Source organism: Hyalella azteca, unplaced genomic scaffold (genome assembly GCF_000764305.2).
Source record: "Hyalella azteca isolate HAZT.00-mixed unplaced genomic scaffold, Hazt_2.0.2 contig16463, whole genome shotgun sequence".
Lineage (NCBI taxonomy): Eukaryota > Metazoa > Arthropoda > Malacostraca > Amphipoda > Hyalellidae > Hyalella > Hyalella azteca.
In genome coordinates, this window is record NW_025946286.1 from 394,350 (window position 1) to 413,527 (window position 19,178).

The 19,178-nt window shown below is 37.6% G+C and overlaps 2 protein-coding genes across 4 annotated transcripts in view; both read right to left on the reverse strand.

Annotated features, from left to right (window-relative positions):
• LOC108667223 (DNA polymerase epsilon catalytic subunit A) overlaps positions 1-1,823 on the reverse strand; it is a 22,328-nt gene extending 20,505 nt beyond the window's left edge. Inside the window, exon 1 of one of the 2 annotated variants that reach the window (XM_018154222.2) lies at positions 1,644-1,823. In XM_018154222.2, coding sequence (XP_018009711.1) covers positions 1,644-1,711 — 68 coding nt within the window. In that variant the 5' untranslated portion in view covers positions 1,712-1,823. Of the gene's footprint in view, positions 1-1,625 lie in introns of both variants that reach the window. The other variant, XM_047884919.1, reaches the window with a different exon arrangement.
• Positions 1,824-4,869: 3,046 nt separating this feature from the next.
• The window catches only part of LOC108667224 (serine/arginine-rich-splicing factor SR34), a 19,133-nt gene continuing 4,824 nt past the window's right edge, over positions 4,870-19,178 (reverse strand). The window contains exons 2-4 of one of the 2 annotated variants that reach the window (XM_018154224.1): positions 11,162-12,085; positions 8,570-8,872; positions 4,870-6,852 (exon numbers count right to left, since the gene is read on the reverse strand). In XM_018154224.1, coding sequence (XP_018009713.1) covers positions 6,807-6,852; positions 8,570-8,872; positions 11,162-12,085 — 1,273 coding nt within the window. In that variant the 3' untranslated portion in view covers positions 4,870-6,806. Of the gene's footprint in view, positions 6,853-8,569; positions 8,873-11,119; positions 12,086-19,178 lie in introns of both variants that reach the window. The other variant, XM_018154223.1, reaches the window with a different exon arrangement.

Genomic DNA, 19,178 nt, shown 5'->3' on the forward strand with positions numbered 1-19,178 from the left:
TATTTAAAAGTTAAAAGTCTCAATATTCTTCCTATAAAAACAGTTATTCACTATTTGGTAGAGCCATGTCAACTGTCAAATTTGACACATTTTTTGATGATCTCACCACGTGGCACGTGGCATGCATTGTCTCTCTTTGGATCTCAATATTTTCCCACTAGATGGCCAAGACCTAGTGTTTTTGCAGTATTTCGACACATAGTGGCAAAGCAGAGAGTTTTTTAGACTCTCCCTCAAGTTAATTTGTTAGTCCTATAAGGAGACCAGTAAAGTATCCTGGATATAAGCAGTATCGTACATAAGAAATTGATTTAAATCTTGGGTAAATAAGGAATTAAAAATGAACCGATTCTAAAAAAGCTGTGGTTTGCCACTATGTTTCGACACGCAAATGTATGACGTCACCATTTCAACCATCAATGAACGCATGGAACTAAAACAAAGCTTAATATAAAAATATAAAGGAAAAGCTGGAGAGGTTACGGAATTACCTACGATGTCGGAATAGGGTAAACACGGTATATTCCGACATAGTAGGTAATTCCGTCACTTCTCTAGTTTTTCCTTTATATTAAGCTTTGTTTTAGTTCCATGCGTTCATTGATGGTTGAAATGGTGACGTCATACAATGTCGGATGTTGCCACACAAAATGACGGAATATAGGGATTTGGTAGGTTTCCATTCTAAAGGCTTTTTAATAAATATGGCAACATTTTGTGACGTTTCATCGTTGCTGACGCGTAGTGAAGTGTTTTGAGAGTCGTGTGAAGGCAACAGAACTTACGTAACGCATACGGTTTTTTTTTTATAGTTTTTCATTTTTCGATGCGTCCTTAAAGTGTCGGAATATACCGCGTTTACCCTATTGTATACCGCATTTACCCTACCTAATTTTACAAATAATGATTGCAAGATGATCATTTCACTGGTGATTTTTGAAAATCTTAGACTCATAATCTAGACAAAATTTTGCATTTTCAATATTCCTACAAGCTACAACACTACTAATATTTTTTTATAATTTGCTCAATATGAACTATGCTAACTGTATATTGAATATCACTACTAGTCACAAATGTAGAATTTATGATAGCCCTACCTCATAGTGGCAAAGCAGAGAGTTTTTTATTTAGACTCCCTCAAGTCCAATTTTGAGACCTATAAATAGACCAGTAAAGTATCATGGATACCAGCATTATCATATTTAAGAAATTGGTTTAAATCTTGAATAAATGAGGAAATTAAAAATGAACTGATTCTAAAAAATCTCTGGTTTGTCACTATGCCCTACCTACTATAGAATATAGATAAGAATTAATGACAAAAACAACCAGACGTGGTTGTCTCAAGTTGATGAATTGTGGTGGAAATTTTATTTCTACAATCTTGCTTTGAAGATGTGATACTGATACTGGTGTCAAAATCAAAAATGGAAGACAAATTTGGGCCAGAAAAGAAAAAAAACACTAGATATTCCTTACCTATAATCTATACATATTTTGTTTTACCTTATACTACCCAACAGTTTATTCCATAATGCCAGTCACGACTCACGGTCACGACTCACGAGTAATAAATTGTAACCAAATTTTTTAACCTAAGCAATATCCCGTATTCGGCTTACTGTAGATTTGAAATTAACCTTGACTCTCCGCTGTTGTTTTTATTTGATGATGAATTGGGAGCGACCTTCGACCGCTGAAACGCCATAGCTATTCTTCATTTAGTTCATACTTAAAAAAATATACGTATTAGCACAACATCGGCCCAAGTAGCCAAGTTACGTCGAAATAGGTTTCTTCATACAGCCCGCGCTTTTATCAGACGGTGCGCAAGCCATCCGTAAATTAGTTAGCTAGTGGTAAAATCTGCTGGCTGCAAATTATGGAATATAAACAACCAGTTGATTTACTCCCAGAATTTGATGACAATCCTATCCAAAGATAAATATGGGTTTGGGATGGGTAAAAATATATTTGAAAATTTTCAACAATAATTAATAGAATCACTTCACGGGGATGTGTTAGTTATATATCCTGAAATTTAATAACTATAACTAAAACAACTATGGTAAGCGTCAGCTACTGTTAACGAGAAACCACAGCATAAAAAGTAGCATACAATAATCCATTTTAAAATTTACTGTAGATAGGACCCAACACACATGTATGTATGACGATCTGTATATTTTCAACAGCTCTGTATATTTTCAGCAGCTTCAACAACAGTCCAAACGCTCAAAGTTATCGTCAGTCTTGCATCATGGTCATGGTCTTGCATGTCATGCCAAAGTTTGACCGATAAGAACGTCTCGGACGAATTTAGACAGCATCCCTAACTGCACCAGAGAGTATTGACGACTTCATTTTGGCACATTCTTTTCGATAAAGAGTTTATTTTCTTCGCTACAAAGTCTCTGTTAGCTTTAGGACCGACTTCTTTGTACTTAGCAATTAATGGAAATTGCTCTCTTGTTCTTGTCACTGTAGCCCTTTGATTGAATTTACTACAAACAATAAAAACTACGATATAATTCGATAAACTCACCAAAATAAATCGAGAAACCAGTGTCGGATATCTTGAGAAATGAAAAACTAGAGCTAGCGAGGAACAATGTCACAGCTCTCAACATCAATATGGACTGAGATAGAGTAAATTTTTGACCAATTAGTCGGTTGCCCGTCCACACGCTCAAACTTATCTTCAGTCTTGCACGAACCCAAAGCTCTCGCTCTTCCGTCTTTTCCAGGTTTGTCAAACATCAAACTCCACTCCCCCGTCACGCAAGACGTCAAACTTAGAGCGTCCACATTTGTCATCAAACACACTTGCATCTTGTCAAACCTGGCATGACATGCAAGAATGACGATAAGTTTGAGCGTGTGACGGGGCTTCATGTACTCATAATTTTTTTTTGCTATAATCGAAATCGCTCATGACTGAAAAGGTTGGACTTAAGGAGTGAAAGTTACGATTAGTTCTGAGACAGCAGAAATTCGAATCGAAAAACTCTGCATTCAATTGTTATTGCAATGACCGGTATTGTAATACGAAGTAGAATCGACGAAATTGTGAACTACCAAAATAATTGTGTTTTACACAACAATGAGGAGCGAGACACTTATAACTCCATTTATATTGCTTACAATTATTTAGAATCTTTCTCCAAACGATCGCAATTCTCAATGTTTTTAAAACTTCAGCCAGAGGAACAGTTACTTTATCTAACTAGCCTACAATCGCAACCAACTCAACAATGCATGCCGCGCGATACGCCATAAACGTCTCATTTGATGGCGCGGAGTGCAGTTGACTCATACACGCGGAGTGCAGTTGACCCTGCACGAAACTGTAGGTCTCACGAATGCCTTGATCATAAATATCTTCATACTTGACCGCTTCACTCTTTCAGTGTGATTCGATGCCCTTTATAACGACCTATCATTCATATCCCAAATCACTCTTTCTCTCGTTTGTCCACATCACTTTGATACACGTTAACGTGCATTTGCACCCTCTCGTTCTTTAGACGTTTATCTTCCACAATCCACACCAGCTGTTCACCCATTCTTTCCAGTCGTACTCGATATACTAAGACTGTAGTCACTCTTCTCTCAAAATCATCTCGCACCTATGTTACGTCTCGGACAAATTGACGGCCGGCGTCCAAATTCAGTGAGCATGAAATATCTCCCAAATTAATGAAAGTAGCTCGATTAAATTTGGTACACGTTTTCATTAAGACCTAGCGGTGATGTTTAGCTCGTGAACATTTTTGGAATTTCTCCTTCATTCCTTGAGTTATATGACGATCCATGCCGAAATTGGCAGTGAGCATGACATTTCTTCTGAACCACTGTACAGATTTGAACGAACCGATTCGACACTTCAGCGAACTCGCCTGCGAGCTTTAATTATAGACACCTGACCTCCCAACGGTGATGTTTACCTCGTGACAATTTTTTAGATTTTGCCTTCGTTTGAGTTTGCGAGTTTAATTTTTCCACATTCGTGATTTAAACAGCAATACGTGCTTAAATTAACAATGAACATTGAATTTCTCCTAAAATTCTGAACAGATTTGAAGGAAACTTCGAATATGAATACCTAGCCTCCCAACGGTGATGTTTAGCTCGTGACAATTTTTTTCGATTTCCTCTTCGTTTGTGAGTTATACGGATATAAGACCGGCATTTTTCAGGGCAATTTTTAAACTTGCATTGACCTATAACTCGCAAACTAGGCAAAATCGGAGAAATTGTAGCGAGCTAAACATCACCGTTGGGAGGTTAGGTATTCATATACGAAGTTTCCTTCAAATCCGTTCAGTATTTCAGGAGAAATTCTATGCTCAGTGCGAATTTAAGCACGTATTGCTGTTTAAATCACAAATGAGGTAAAAGTGAATAAACTCGCAAAGGAAGGCTAATTTAAAAAATTGCCACGAGCTAAACATCACCATTGGGAGGTTAGGTTTCTATATTCAAAGTTTCGTTGAAATAAGTACAGTAGTTTAGAAGAAATTTCATGCTCACTGCAAATTTTGGCATGTATCGTCATATAAATCACGAATTGAGGTGAAATTCCAAAAATGTTCACGAGCTAAACATCACCGTTACGTCCTAATGAATACGTGTACCAAGTTTCATCGAGCTACGTTCATTACTTCGGGAGATATTCCATGCTTACTGACTTTGGGGAGACCGGCCGTAAATTTGTAGAGACGTACCAAAAAGGGGCTGCACACTAGCAAGATTCAAGCAGCTGGTCGTAGTTCATGCTTACATCCTTATCACCTTATGTTATCTATGAATGAATGCATTCATGACGGAACCAAGAAGCGGGAAGCAAGGAAAAGAAAACAAATGTTAAAGTCCACATTTAATCCTACATGAAAACTAATCGTTAGCTTACTCCTTGAAGCGCGGTTAAACGAAAAAAAAACATATATTCACACAATTGGCAGAAGAAAGAAGCCGACCGGCTGAAAATCGTGGTTTGATCCAGTATACATCTGGAGTGAACCAGCCAATCGGCGAAGTTAGTGAAGAGGTTTAGCGGTTTCTGTGCATGGAAATGAGGCAATGATTTACATAACGTACAACGGAATCCAGAAGAGCCCAACTATTAAAATTCAAGCATTGTTGAAGTAACAGTACTACAATGAAGGGCGCTTAGAGCCCCTTGCGTTGTAAAATCATGTACGTAACTATAAAAAACGCTCGGCTTCGGAGCTAAGGTATCATTACAATTCTCAATCAAAACTTGCAACAGAGAAATAAAATGAAAATGTCGCAAAATAAATGGCATTCGAATTCAAATTGGAACTCCAAGATGTTTACCCTGGAATACCACTTCTGTAATTTCAACAATGTACTCGTAGATTGATTAAATTTCATCGAAAAGAACGGTGCGGTGCCTTGGACATCTAATTTCTTCGCAAAAGATTTCGCGCTTCACAAATCTTGACTCAAGACAACCAATAGTATTGAGAGAACGTAAGATTATTTGCGTCATACGTTCAGGATTTTCAAATCATAAACGCGATCACGAAGCAACTCTTGGCCTGCGTTTAGGAAATTGCGACATCCACACGTGACGACAAAGTTTAGCTTACAGATTAAATCTAGAACATCATAGGACTAACCTACTCTTCAATGGTGGTTGTTCATGCTCGCGCCTCAAAACCAACTTAATATCCACGAGAGTATTCCATTTACCAGCGAACGCGCATATATATAACAGTGTTGCAGATCACTACTGTGGCAAGGACCAATACCGTTTTGTTGGGTATGTATTTAAATTAAACACGTTTGCTTTACGCTACTTGTGAGCTATCAAAAATTTGAAACAAAACTTCAGAGGCTTGCAAATTTTATTCTCAATCCGTTTGGTCCCGAGAACTTAGTTCCTGGAATAAGTCTTTCAAACTTCTATTTCCGGTGTTTTTATCATCAGCTTCCATAAAGTTGTGCCGGTTTCTTCTGTCGGGCCATAACAACTTGAAAGAAGATCATTACGGTAGTGTTTTTTCTCACCTTTCAAAATCAAACAATGATTGCTTGTACACACTAAATCTAATCGGATCTTCTGATCGTAACTAAGCATTTCAGGGTACTTTTTGCTCTAAGGCTTATTCAGCTTATTTTGCGGTCGCACGTGATAGGTTAACTTAGAAAATGTGAAAACGTCTATATTCCTTCATTGCACCTCACTTTTAAACTTTTGTTCTACTGTTTGAATGAATGTTCCACAAGAAGCAATAGGTAGGTCTGCACTGATCAACTTTCACCATTCATACGCAGCGCAGAGAAATAAATTGGTTACTCACAACTGGAAACATTTCGTTAAAATATTCAAGTTCCATGAAATGGTACAATATTTATGAAGCATTTCAACCGCAACTTATAGCAGTTCCAGAAATTCGTTACAGAACGACCGATGGTCATCGAACTCAAGTGGAAGACTCCACTGGTGTTCGGTAAAGCCGAACGTTCACAAGCACAACCTCCGACCATGAAAACAACTCACATTATTCTGTACACTAGCATATTTTAGACGGTAGATTCGGATGACTCATAAAATGCAAGACGATGCGAGCGTCAAGCTACAAATGAGATAAGTTGAAATTTTCAAGGATGATAGCTCATTGAGCACACATATTACTAGAACTAAAACCATATATGTCAAGACTTATTAGTTAAGTTTCAACCGTGAGGGCTTCCATAAGTCTTCTCACACCCTACACGTAGACGAGACTCGAGATCGGTAACGCTACGAGTAACCCACGAAGGTCTTGAGTGCGTTAATAACGCGGCACATCGTCAGCTCGGCGGCTTCCATAAGACGAGCTGCAGTGGGAAGAAACACAGAGTCGGGTTAGCAACAATGACATCAGGTTTCCCATCTGACATTCCAGTCAAGCATTAAGAAGCCGGTCAACTGGTCTACAAAGTTCTCCATTACTTCAAGGTTCTATTTTTCAAAATTGTCATGCATGATATTCTCACTGATCACCGTCCATCGAGTTGTTCTTTGTTCCCCAAAAAGTTTCAAGCGGTTTCAATCCACCCCGACCTTTTCTCTTTAGTATCTTTGTAACTCCAAAGTGAAGTCTAACAAGTTCCAAACGCAATTTTGACAGTCCCACTGCGGCCTGAATTTCAATCCAAATCCAATAATTTTCTTGCAATGGAAGTAAATTCCAATCGTCCGTTCTCCAAACGATGTCAATGCAATTACACTAATTGGCCATATTTCTATCATTGAAGCATTGGTTTGAACCGTTTACAAGTTTCTTGAAACTTAAAGTTCAGGGTTAACGCTTTGAATGTGTGGACGATAAATGAAGATGATTTGCATTAACCTTTCTTCAAGATCTTCTCAGTATGCAAAAGAGTGAAAAAGGCGTTAAAATTCGTTACAATCCCCTAGAGTGACGAACAAGCCAGAGTTCATCAAATTGATCGCGCCTGACATTTCATTTTAAATAAATGGACATAAACATCATCGCACGGACGTTGAATGAAATCTTTGTTAACGTTATAGCATACAACTACCAAAAATAAATTTCAAACGTGAATGCAAGGAAGAAATAAACACAGGAATTGAAAAGAAGCAACTAATGATAAAAACCTCATGCAATAATGCTTAAAAAATTAACACACGAAGGTGTACTCTGATTCGTTTCCATCAACAATACTTGTTACAGATTCGAATAACTTTATCATTGGATTTTTTTTCTGAAATTCATTAGCATTCGAGTTTTCGCCTTTTGGAAATCTTTGGATTCAAACAGCGGGGAATCAGGATGCGTGACCTACTCTAAACACCGTTCGCTAAACACGATTCCATTGCCAGACATGTAGTTATGTGTTATGTGACGAGTTTCATCAGTTCAAGACCAACCAAACTGTTTTCTTTTTCCGTCGAGACCCTGACGCGTCGCTGATAATTTATGGGTGACCCAGACGATGTCATAAAACTTGCTAATTTAGTAAAATTATAAGGGCTGATTCTCACATAAAAACCTGAAGGGCTCAACATTTTTCAGTTTTAAAACTGGCAACGCGGCGTTTTCATCGAATTCTCGGTTTTCCATGGCCAATCGTTTTCTCAAGTTCCAGAAAGATTGCTAGATCGTGCGTAATTACCGATTATAGTTCACTTTGCTCTACAAGAAAATGTACAGCAGCAGAAACGGTAGACAAGAGAGAACTTTTTACAAGACTATACCTTTGAATATCGACTCTTTGGGCAGTTTCAGTTTGTCAATTTCAATTTCATAGTGCATAATCGCAACGCCATGGCAGGGATCGAGATGTAGGGTCTTTCAGCAAGATCTCAGGGACGAAGAACAGAGCACGAGCGAATTCCCATACTAAAGAGAACGATTGATCATCCTGAAAAGCTTCATGTTTATCGAGGTACGTAGGATGAGCACATATGTTTATACTCAATCCAATGTGCAAACTGTCAATAATCGGAAACGTGAGATAAGATAAATATCACAGCATATTACTTTAAAATGAATTACGAAATATCAAGAGCTATACCGGAGATTTGTACCTTGATGCAAAATATTCCTTCTGGGGAGCGCCCGATGTGGAGTATCCCGACGAGTATCGTGAGGAGCGCGATCCTTCATCGCGTTTTCTATCACTGTCTCTGTCTGCCGGCGGTCGCCGCCTATCTCGGTCATAGGAAGCACTGCGGCCACCGCCGTAATCTTCCCATCCTGGGCCTTTACTGCTACTCATGACGGCGACGGAAGATGCGACATAGGGCATCTTGCTGCTGCTGTTCGAAGTGCTGTAGCCACCGGCACCGCGGTAGTACGGGTCATCCATTGCACGGTGAGGACTACGGGACCTGTAAATCCACGGCACCGCCATCCTTCTATCAGTAAACTGTCCAAGGCAACTTTCACACAGAGAAGCAAAATTCACATAAATAAGATACATTAGAGGATCCGCCAATATTTTGGCTGCTTTTGAAAATGTGACGCTTTCAACAGTAAAATATCAGAGATCAATTTTGTTTACATGTGCAAAAAATGAAACTTTATATTTATGGTCCCAAATTTGTTATGGTCCCAAAATTTTCATCTTATTCAAGTGCAGCATCCATGAAGCTGCGAGAGAAAACGAAGGTTAATTCCAGAGTGTTTCACCGTCAGGGCGGAAGTGCTTTGGATCAGATTTGGATTAACTGCAAGGTATACGTGACTATATATACACGTGACTTGTTCGTTTCCCGTAAAAGTTATCAATAATGTTTGTTCTAGCTCAGTTGAAATGCGAGTCAACTTTGCGCTAATTAATTACACAAGAATGACGGCCATAAACGGGGATAGTCATCAAATATAGGGAGAACAGCGTTCCAGAAAATCCGAACGACTTAATCATTTACTGAATGACATTTTTCTGATCGATGCAAATCGAGCTCACTCGAGAGTTTAAGTTAAATTTTTCCTAAGTAGGGTGTGCTTCCATTTCTTTTTGTGGAACATGATGTGAGAAGTTCTCTGTTAACAGAGCAACCCATTTTCAAGATCAGCCGCACTAAGTCCAGCACTAAACTACCTATCTCAGGGATCGAGCACTACCCACAACCAACGCGATTCAAACAATTTTTCAATACATTATTTCAGCCATTCTTTCTTATGACGTGTGTTCAGAAGTTATATTCCAGCTAATGGCAATGTTTAGGAAAATCATCCGTTGTCCATTTTCTTCGCGGGTGCTATACACCTATTTCGTGAATTATGAACTGTGTAAACTTTACTTCCAAGTATTTTTCCAAATAGGTCGATCAATGACCAGAGCACATGCCTGTATGTTTTCCAGTGCAGATCCGAAGAACCATTAAGAAGATATTCACGACCGTACTCCACTACTTTTGCTTCCGGCGTTTTTCTCAGTAACTAAAATGTGCAACTTTAGAAAAATAAGACCAAGCAAAGTCATTGATTTAACATGGTTTCAGAACAAGCAACTAATAATCACGAGTAACAGAATTGGGACCATGTGAGAAAATCAAGCGTTTTAGATAATCGGGTATACGAAAATATTTCGTCTTCAGTGATAATTGCAACACGAGCCAGTAAAAAGGGATAAGCCTTCAGGTTGTCTAAAACCTTAGGCTATGCGAAGAATATTTAACTGAGTTAATAAAATTGAATATGGCACACGGAAGACAGCATCTTAAGAAGCATAACAAAAATTAGTTCCATAATATGAAAAAACAATCATAAATAAGACAAAATGGAGATTGTGAGCAATTAAAAATATTAGCAGAATTGTCAGAACCGGGTAAATCAATGAAGGAATATATTAATTCTCAGGCATAAGATTCGGGCAGATGAATAAGGGAAATTAAAGACTATCAAAGAACATCAAAATACGAACAAGAGAACAAGCAAGACAAGATTACTACGATACAACTAACTTCAGAACATTAACGACTTAAATTTTTCATCTGCATCGTTCATGTTCTCAAGTCAACCAAGACTACATAGAAGAAACTGCTTTAAAGAAAAACTTGCAAAGACAACGGCACGAATGATTATCACAGAATTATTGCATTTTCAGGTACTTTTACACAGCCGTACTTCAGGCATGTCCTTAACTATCACAGCTCATAGACGTCTTGTACAGCCTTAATCCAACATCCCTTTTCTAATTTTCAATAAAAACGTTTTCTCAATTTTCAAGGACTGCTTAAAGATTGCCTCATGCACTGCAAATTTAACCATTTCCGTGTAATAAATTCTTGGCCAGACCAACGAATTCTTTTAAATTCATCCAATTGCCCCTAATTTAAAGAGAGTTGATAATTTTCAGAACTGATGCGTAGACCAGCATTTAATCATGAAAGATGAACTTCGTTTGTTTCAATTTTTCAAACAGGGAAGATAATCTGATTTCAGGCCTCCATCTCAGTGTTGTGGCACAACCAGGTTTTAGTTCATTGATATTAGCGAAATTAATATTAAATCTCAAAACTGATTTTATTATCTTTTTTGCATTTGAATTCAGCGAGAAGAGGATCGTCTTGGTTAAGCAGTTGCGGCAAGAAGGCCGTCAAGAACTGAGGTAAAGATCATGAGCAAAATACCTGTCGCGAGCAGGGTACGGAGAAGAAGGTTTGTACCGGGACCTTGAGACTGGAGAGCGGCTGCGGGCATAATCATCTCGACGGGAGGAGCTGTAGCCTTCGCGAGGTGCACCCAATCCACTGCTGCTGCTGTAACCGCCACTTGCGTACTTCTCAGAGGGCGGGTAGCGGGAGAAACCATTTTCTTTTTCGTATTTGTCATATGGTTTATCGTACAGTTTGTCATAACCCTTATCATATGCCTTGTCAAAACCTTTGTCGTAAGGCTTGTCATAGCCTTTGTCATAGGGCTTGTCATAACCTTTGTCATAGGGCTTGTCATAACCTTTGTCGTATGGCTTGTCATATCCTTTGTCATAGCTCTTATTGTACGGCTTTTCAAAAGAATCGAATTTTTCATAGCCATCATGAGAGCTATAAGAACCTCCAGACTTGAAGCCACTTCCTCTTTCATAATATCCACGGCCACCACCACGGCTGTAACCCCTGCCTCCAAACCCACCTCGATCTCCATCAAAGCCTCCACGGAAGCTACCTCTGAAATTACCGCGTCCTCTGAAACCGCCGCGATCACCACCACGGAAACTCCCCCTGAACCCTCCTCCGCGGCCTCCCCTGTAATCACCACGCGGTACAAAACCTCCTCTGAAACCTCCACGATCGCCGTCACCGTAACCACGACCCCTGAAGGGACCGCCTCGTGAGAAACCTCTGCCCCTCGCCACTCCTCCTCTAGTCACTTTAGCTGACACTCGAGCGCCCATGAACTCGGCGCCATCCATTTGGTTGGCTGCGTATTCAGCATCTCTACAGTCGAGGTACTCAACAAAACCACTACCGGGAGGATCATATATCAAGTACACTTTAGCAATGTGGCCAAAACGCGAGAAAGTTTTGTCTATTTCATCCTTCCTTATGTCCTTAGGGAGATTTTCCAGGAAAACGCGGGTGTGTGAAGATTTGTCTCTGAAATAAAAAAACACTGCATCAGTTAGGCTGAAATTCATCAGTTCAATAGCAGAGAAAGCTGATAGGACAGCATTTGTCAAATAATTATCAACAAAAGCATGAACTGTTCATGCGATATTAATGCTTTCAAGACTATCCAACAATGGTAACCATAAAGTAATTAATTTAGGTACTCACAAGAGTACTTCCTAGACCAACCAAATTTCAGCAGTGCAACACATTAGACACATGAACTCATTTTGTGGTATCTAAGCTAATCAAAGTTTTTTTTTTTTTTTTGCACCCCATGACTTGCTGTAGCAAACAATCCCCTTCTCCTAAATAAGGTGCTTGAAAATGATCAAACTTCGGCATATTCAATATATATAGAATTAAATACCTTGTGGTAGGCACTAGTATCTAGCTCCTAACCAACACATTTTGTTTCATTTATTCATAAACATGTCTATTAATGAAAATTATTTAAAAACTAGTCAATTCTCTGCCTAAGGAAGAAAATCAAGCTTCAAAAAATAAATTTCTCATATTGAAGCCACACACTTGATACATGACAATTGCTTTTCAAGATTTGTTTACTTGCTCTCACCAATGTTATTTTTCACTGGTGTTGTAAGAAATCAAAGGTTTATTGGTATATCTCTTTTGAAAATGGTTGTTTAACATCAGGAGAAAATGGTTGTTTAACGGAAAAAAAATCACTGATAGCTTCCATTACAAAAAAACTGAATCACTAAAAAGTATTGGATTTTATAATCAATGCAAGTTATTCATATTTTTCAATTCAAGTAATGACAGCATACAAATTAAATTAACTTTCAGTTTGAAGAATAATTTGAATGCAGAGCTTAAATAGAGCAAATATCAGTTACTTCACACATTGGTGAAGTTTCTCTCCAACAATATGACAGGAATGCCAAAAAAAAACATACAAAATCCCATAAATCACAAAATGGACTTTGATATGCAGGAGATATATGACAATTGCCTCTTGATTTCACATCATTGTCATATGTCCTGAACAAGTTGTCCATCGAAATAGGTTGTGTGAAGGCCTGTACAATATGGCCTGTAACATGTCACTTTACAGTTGCTTGTAAAATAATATTTTCCTTGTTGATACAGATAAAATTTGCTAATGCTTTTGTTGCCTAGAGGCCTTCAGGGCTTATATTATGCAGTTTGAACAGCAGGAGACATATCAATGAAAATCAACAAAAATCAAATACACCCACTTGTGCACAAAATTATTCATACTGTAGTGGTGTGGCTTGTGTATCATTATTCAGCTTGCTGCGCCATGCATTCCTTCCACTCACCTGTGTTCTCTCTTTCCAGACTCATGAATGTGAATCACTCTCAGATAGATCTTTTGAGTCAGTGCATGTATTTGTGCCAGCCTTAAGCTTATCCCTGTGCCGTGGTTGATGGAATTGATGCAAGTTCACCAGACATTTGATGCTGCAACGTGCCTTGCCTGATCCTGCTGCTTGCTGATTGCCTGCCTGCTTTTGCCCCTTTATGGGTGAGTAGTAACATTTGCCTGAACCAGGTTTTAATGCTCCCACTCTTTTATATATTCACTCATTTGTGTTACATTTATAATTGTCATGTGTGCCAATGCATTTATTGCGTTATATTTTATTATGTTACATACTCGTATATCTGTCACTTGCTCTCCTGTCGTGCACTAAAGCCAATTCCCGCATTTCGTTCACTTGTAGGGCATCAAGAGTTGAGTCTAGAAAAACCTGGGAATTAAACTGAATCCAAGGGCACCCTTCACCACGACTCCAGTGCAGCAAGTGAAATTGGATTGCTCCTTGTGGTGGGCTGTTGACGAGCACCGAGAGTACAGTTATTCCTTTGAGTAACCTGCCTCAACCTTAGTGGAGCACACAGAGGAGAGACTTGCTGAACTAAATTTCACATTGTCCGGAATTATTGTGCCAGTGCAAATATGTTTTTATTGTGATGTTCTAGTAAAAGAAACAAGCAATTTTAGATTGTAATTAGGGATTGATTTTATTATTGCCTGACCATGCGTTTGCCATTTGTATCTTGTGTGATGTCAGCCCGTGTGGGTGACCTTGTTTAACTGGTTCTTTTGTTTTAGTGATTAGGACTTGCAATTTGCTAGCTGCAACCAGGACTGAGGGCCTGGTGATTTTGCGAGATTTTGGCTGTGTTGTTAACGCGCAAGCTCCAACTGCTAGCGTGCCTTGCTGCTGCCATACCATCATACCACTACTAACCCCATTTCACTCTGCACCAACTGGCGGTGTCTGCACACTTTGTTGGTTGTATGCTGGTTTCAGTGTTTCATAATATATTTCTCTAAGCTGTGCCCAGGTGGTTTCAGTAGCCTTACATGCCAGTCTTGTCCACCGCTGTACCATCTACCTCCTTAATATAAATATTAAACTTACCGGGACCGAACGCCTCCTCTTACAATACCCCATTAGAAATGTAATGACTTCCAACTTAAAATAACAGGAAAGACCATTTACAACTTATTCTTCTAGGGAAGGTTGTCATTATAATGAACAAAATAATTTACTGTAATGCTAGAAAATATTTAGCAAATAACCTTCACCAGTAATTATTTTGAATTTTGTGGTTAACTACAGGGTTGGTGATTTTCATTTTTTATTTTTTTTTAAATCAAAAATCAATGATTTCTTTATTTTTTCATGATTTTTCTTTTTTATTTGATTTTTTCAACTTTTTTGTCTTTTTGGAAGGTTATTTTTTATGTTGCAATTAGCCTACTAACAATAACAGTACCTATATGGATCATAAAGAATGGCTAAAAAGGGCACTTATTGCCTTCAATAATGGCCAACAGGCCAAGGCGGTATTTACCACTTTGGGATTTTTGGGTAAACAATAATAGATAAGTCTATTCATTAGCTTTGTAAAGTTTGTATTGAGCAAGGTAATGAGCTAAATATTGACCATTTAACTGGCTTCAATATACAAAAACACTTCAGGAATGTAGATCTTCTAAACATTGAAGAGTTGCATAACAGTAACAGATAGGTAGCTGATAGCACAGTGCACAGCACTATAAATAGATCTACTAGTTTTATATCCTATAAATCTACCAGACTCTACCCTCTATACACACTGACTAGTAGTGATTGACTGCAATGTTCCCCTTTAATTCAGACCAATAAACCGATACTAAACAAACTGAACAATAACCAAACAAACCTCAAAGGACTTGAAACAAGACTTAGTTATGAGAAAAGCTAACACTTTGAAATAAACATGAAGTGTTTATTTCAAATTTACCTGAAATTCAAAAACCAGCAACCTGAATTTTTGGAAATTCGGTCTTTCTTTCCTTACCTCAAAACCTTTGCTTTGGCCTGATGCTGAGCTTGGCTGTTTGTCTTCTCAAAGTAAAATTTTGACTAACTTTGGAAAAGCGAATTGCAAAGAACCATTATTTCCTTTAAATTGCTTCTCATCATTCAACAAACTTGTATCAGTAACTGCCCTTGTGCTAACTTTTGTGCATTAATCAAGTAAACTTCTGTGTGATGCTGTTGATGTTCGTATCCAAGCGTGACAGTACTGGCTCAAATTTGAACAGGAAAACCATTTCTCTGATGTTTTAACATTTCTACATTCTCCACAGAAGGAGCTGCCGCTGCTGGTTAAAAATTTAAATCTGTTCATTGACTCCGACAATATTATTAGATCAAGAGGCAGACTTGAATATGTCTCTTTGATTTCTCTTGAATATGTCTCTTTGATTTACAATGTCAAAAATCCCATTCTTTTGCCATGTGAAAGCTTCCTTACGCTCTTGATAGTAAGAGATTACCACGAAAGAATCAAGCACTTGGGTGTCAGTTCAACTCTTAACGCTATACGTAATGCTGGGTTCTGGATTCCCAAGGGAAGAGCCACTGTCAAGAGCATCATTTCAAAGTGTATCTTGTGCAAGAAACTAAATAGTTTGTCTTTCATATATCCGAAAGTAACAGACTTTGTTGCCGTTAAAGTAAACTTTGCCAAGCCATTTCAGCATACTGGTGTTGACTACACAGGTCACATTTATGTCAAATATGTTGATACTGTTGTCAAAATGTACATTCTTATTTTCACCTGCCTGAATGTTAGAGCTATCCATTTAAAGCTGTTGCCTAGCATGTCCACTTCTAAGTTTTTGTAAACATTACAAATTGTAGATTCTCACAAAGAAGGGCTCTGAAGTTTGCTAAGCTCGTGTTGATTTGCCAACCTCATTTTCTTCAAGATTTTGTGGAGAGATGAGACTAAAATAGAATGTTTCAGGCATATAAATGTTGCTTACATTTGGAGAAAAAAAGGTGAGGCTCATAATCCATAGATCACAATCCCACAGTTAAACATGGGGGTGGCTAGCTAATGTTTTGGAGTTCTTCTTCTGCTAGGGGACCAGGAAGTCAGATTAAAGTAAATGGGATCATGAAAAAAACGATATCTTTATATCATCAAAAATAACATCAAGCAGGATGCAGCAAAACTTTCCCATGGTCCTGATACAGTAATCAGCAGGATAATATTCTGAAGAACACATCCATAAGTCAAGAAGTGGTTCAAGGATTCTCACATGAATGTCATGGAATGGCCTAGTCAAAGTCCAGATCTCAATACAATTGAGAATTTATGGCGCATACTGAAAATAGAGGAGAAAAAGAAACAAACTAAAAATTTGAAAGAATTTGAACAGTATGCCAAGGAAGAAAGGACAAAACTTAGCATTGATACATACAGGAACCTTGTTGACCCATACCCTAAGCATTTACAAGTTATCAAGAGTAAAGGCCATGTTATTAACTCTTGATACAGGGTATATATTAATAAATTTGGTCAGAAGTCAGTTTTATGTTTCCTTTGTATCTCTTTACAAAACTGAAAAAATAATTTTTTGTAAATATGTATTATATGGTTAATAAATGGTTTTCATCTCCTTCAAAGTTTTTGATTTTTGGCCTATTTCTTATAATTTGTCAAAATGACATTAGGGTATGAATAATTTTGGGCACAAGTATATAATAAATGGCTTTCAATTTTTTGTAATAACCCGCACACTGCTAGTGCTAGGCATCTCATGAGTCATGATTAATAAGTTAACCTTGGGTGCAGGCAATTTTATCAGAAGTTGGGTTGACAGTTTTCCAGTTGTGATATTACTTAGCTCTTTATTCACTTGTTTGCTTTCTTCTTATTAGTAATATGTTATTATCATGCTCTGGAATTTCTTCAGACAGGGGCTCTTATATGTAAATTTAGAAATCTGAACTTTATTCTTAAAACTTGTTACCAATGTACCAGCAAGAGATCCTATAGCCAATTTCTGACTGAATATTGTCATTGACCAATTCTGAGAGAATTTATTTATTTGTTCATCTAATTATTCCTATAGCCTTTTAATTTTTCCTCTTTATATACTGTGCAGCACCATACTCCCAAACAAGTGGATACCAAAAATGTAAGTGCCTCAGGTGAATGCCTGTGTGTGCTTGCTGAATCTGTTTGCTGTGTACATTGCACAGGGATTAACTAATTGTTTTTCAACTATAATTAGCAAAGCATTCACCTTTCAAGTAATATTTACTCAATATCATGTTCTTACACAAACAACACCATCAAGAAAATAAAAGCAAATTGACACCTAAGACTAAGAAGTCTCTTGATTGACACCCAAAGTGAAAAATTGGGCAGAAGTCACCCATGAATTGGACAAAAATGCTCATGACTTAGACAAAAATGCCTGTGAATCAGACAAAATCACCCATGATTGAGGACAATTTTACCAGCTCCTATGGAATTTTCCCAATTTCTTCAATGAAAAATAAGAAAAATAGCCAATTTTAACCTGCAATTTTTGAAAACTTCCTGGAAAAAGATCATTCACATTCGCAATTTTAGAAAATTTCTGCATGATATAAGTTGTTTTTTGATCTGATACAGTTATCACATTCATAACTGCAAAATTGGGCAGAAGCCACTCATGAATCTTGCAAAAAAAATTAAATGTGGCCAATTTCACCCAATCCTATTGCATTTTTCAAATTTGTTCACTGAAAAATAAATAAAACTTTTTTAACACAGGATTTTCAAAAATCATGTGTGAAACTATCATTTTGTCCTAATTTTTTAACTTCTGGCCAATATACCATATAGGATAACCTTACAATGATTACATTCTACTGATTTTAGCATTTCTAGAATTCCACCTGGCCTGAGAGCAAATCTGTAATAGCAGGCATAACTTTTGTGAAATTATGGGTTAAAATTACTATTTTTTGGCTTACTTTCAAAAATCACTGATAAAAATGTGCCTTCTATGATTCTACTATTTTTATTGGAGAAATCAGGTGAGGTGTCAATGGCCATGATTTACCATGAAGAAGAGTGAAACTCGCTGCATACTGCAACTCTGCACAATAGGAAATTTCCTAAGTGTTTCTGAAATCTCACAGCTTAAGCATTACAAATTTTCAATACATTTGGAATCTTGCAGCCTGATTATGCACTTTTGTTTAACAATTAAATAGGAGGTAATTCATCTGGTGGAAATCTCGCAATCCCAGAAATGGCAGGCATCACGTTCACTTGAACATGTAAAAATAGTATCAATATATCATTGACTGAGGAGCTCAAGAGAGTAACTATTAACTGTAGAGTAATATAATATTAAATGCATGTCGCAGCATGCAAATTATTGAATGCTTGCTAATTCCAGAAAATTCAAGTCCGGCAGTGCATCAACGCACCTTGATGGGACTGCAGTGAGTTTCAATCAGCAATGTGGGAAGCTTCGCTGAATTTCTTTGTGTTTCTCCATATCAAATGTGAAATATGTGCATTTACTGGATGCAACGGTCGTACTAAAAAATTAATAGATGATTAAGTTGAGATGTTGGATTTCGACACATGAAAACTAATTCCGACACAACTTTAATTGGACACACACAGATCGTTCAAAGCTTTGTACAAAAATTGAAATTTGCTTAATTAAAAGCCTAATAGCTGTTAATTAAAACGTAATTAAGTAGTGTTCAATATTCGTTAGTGTTCTAATTCAAAGCCG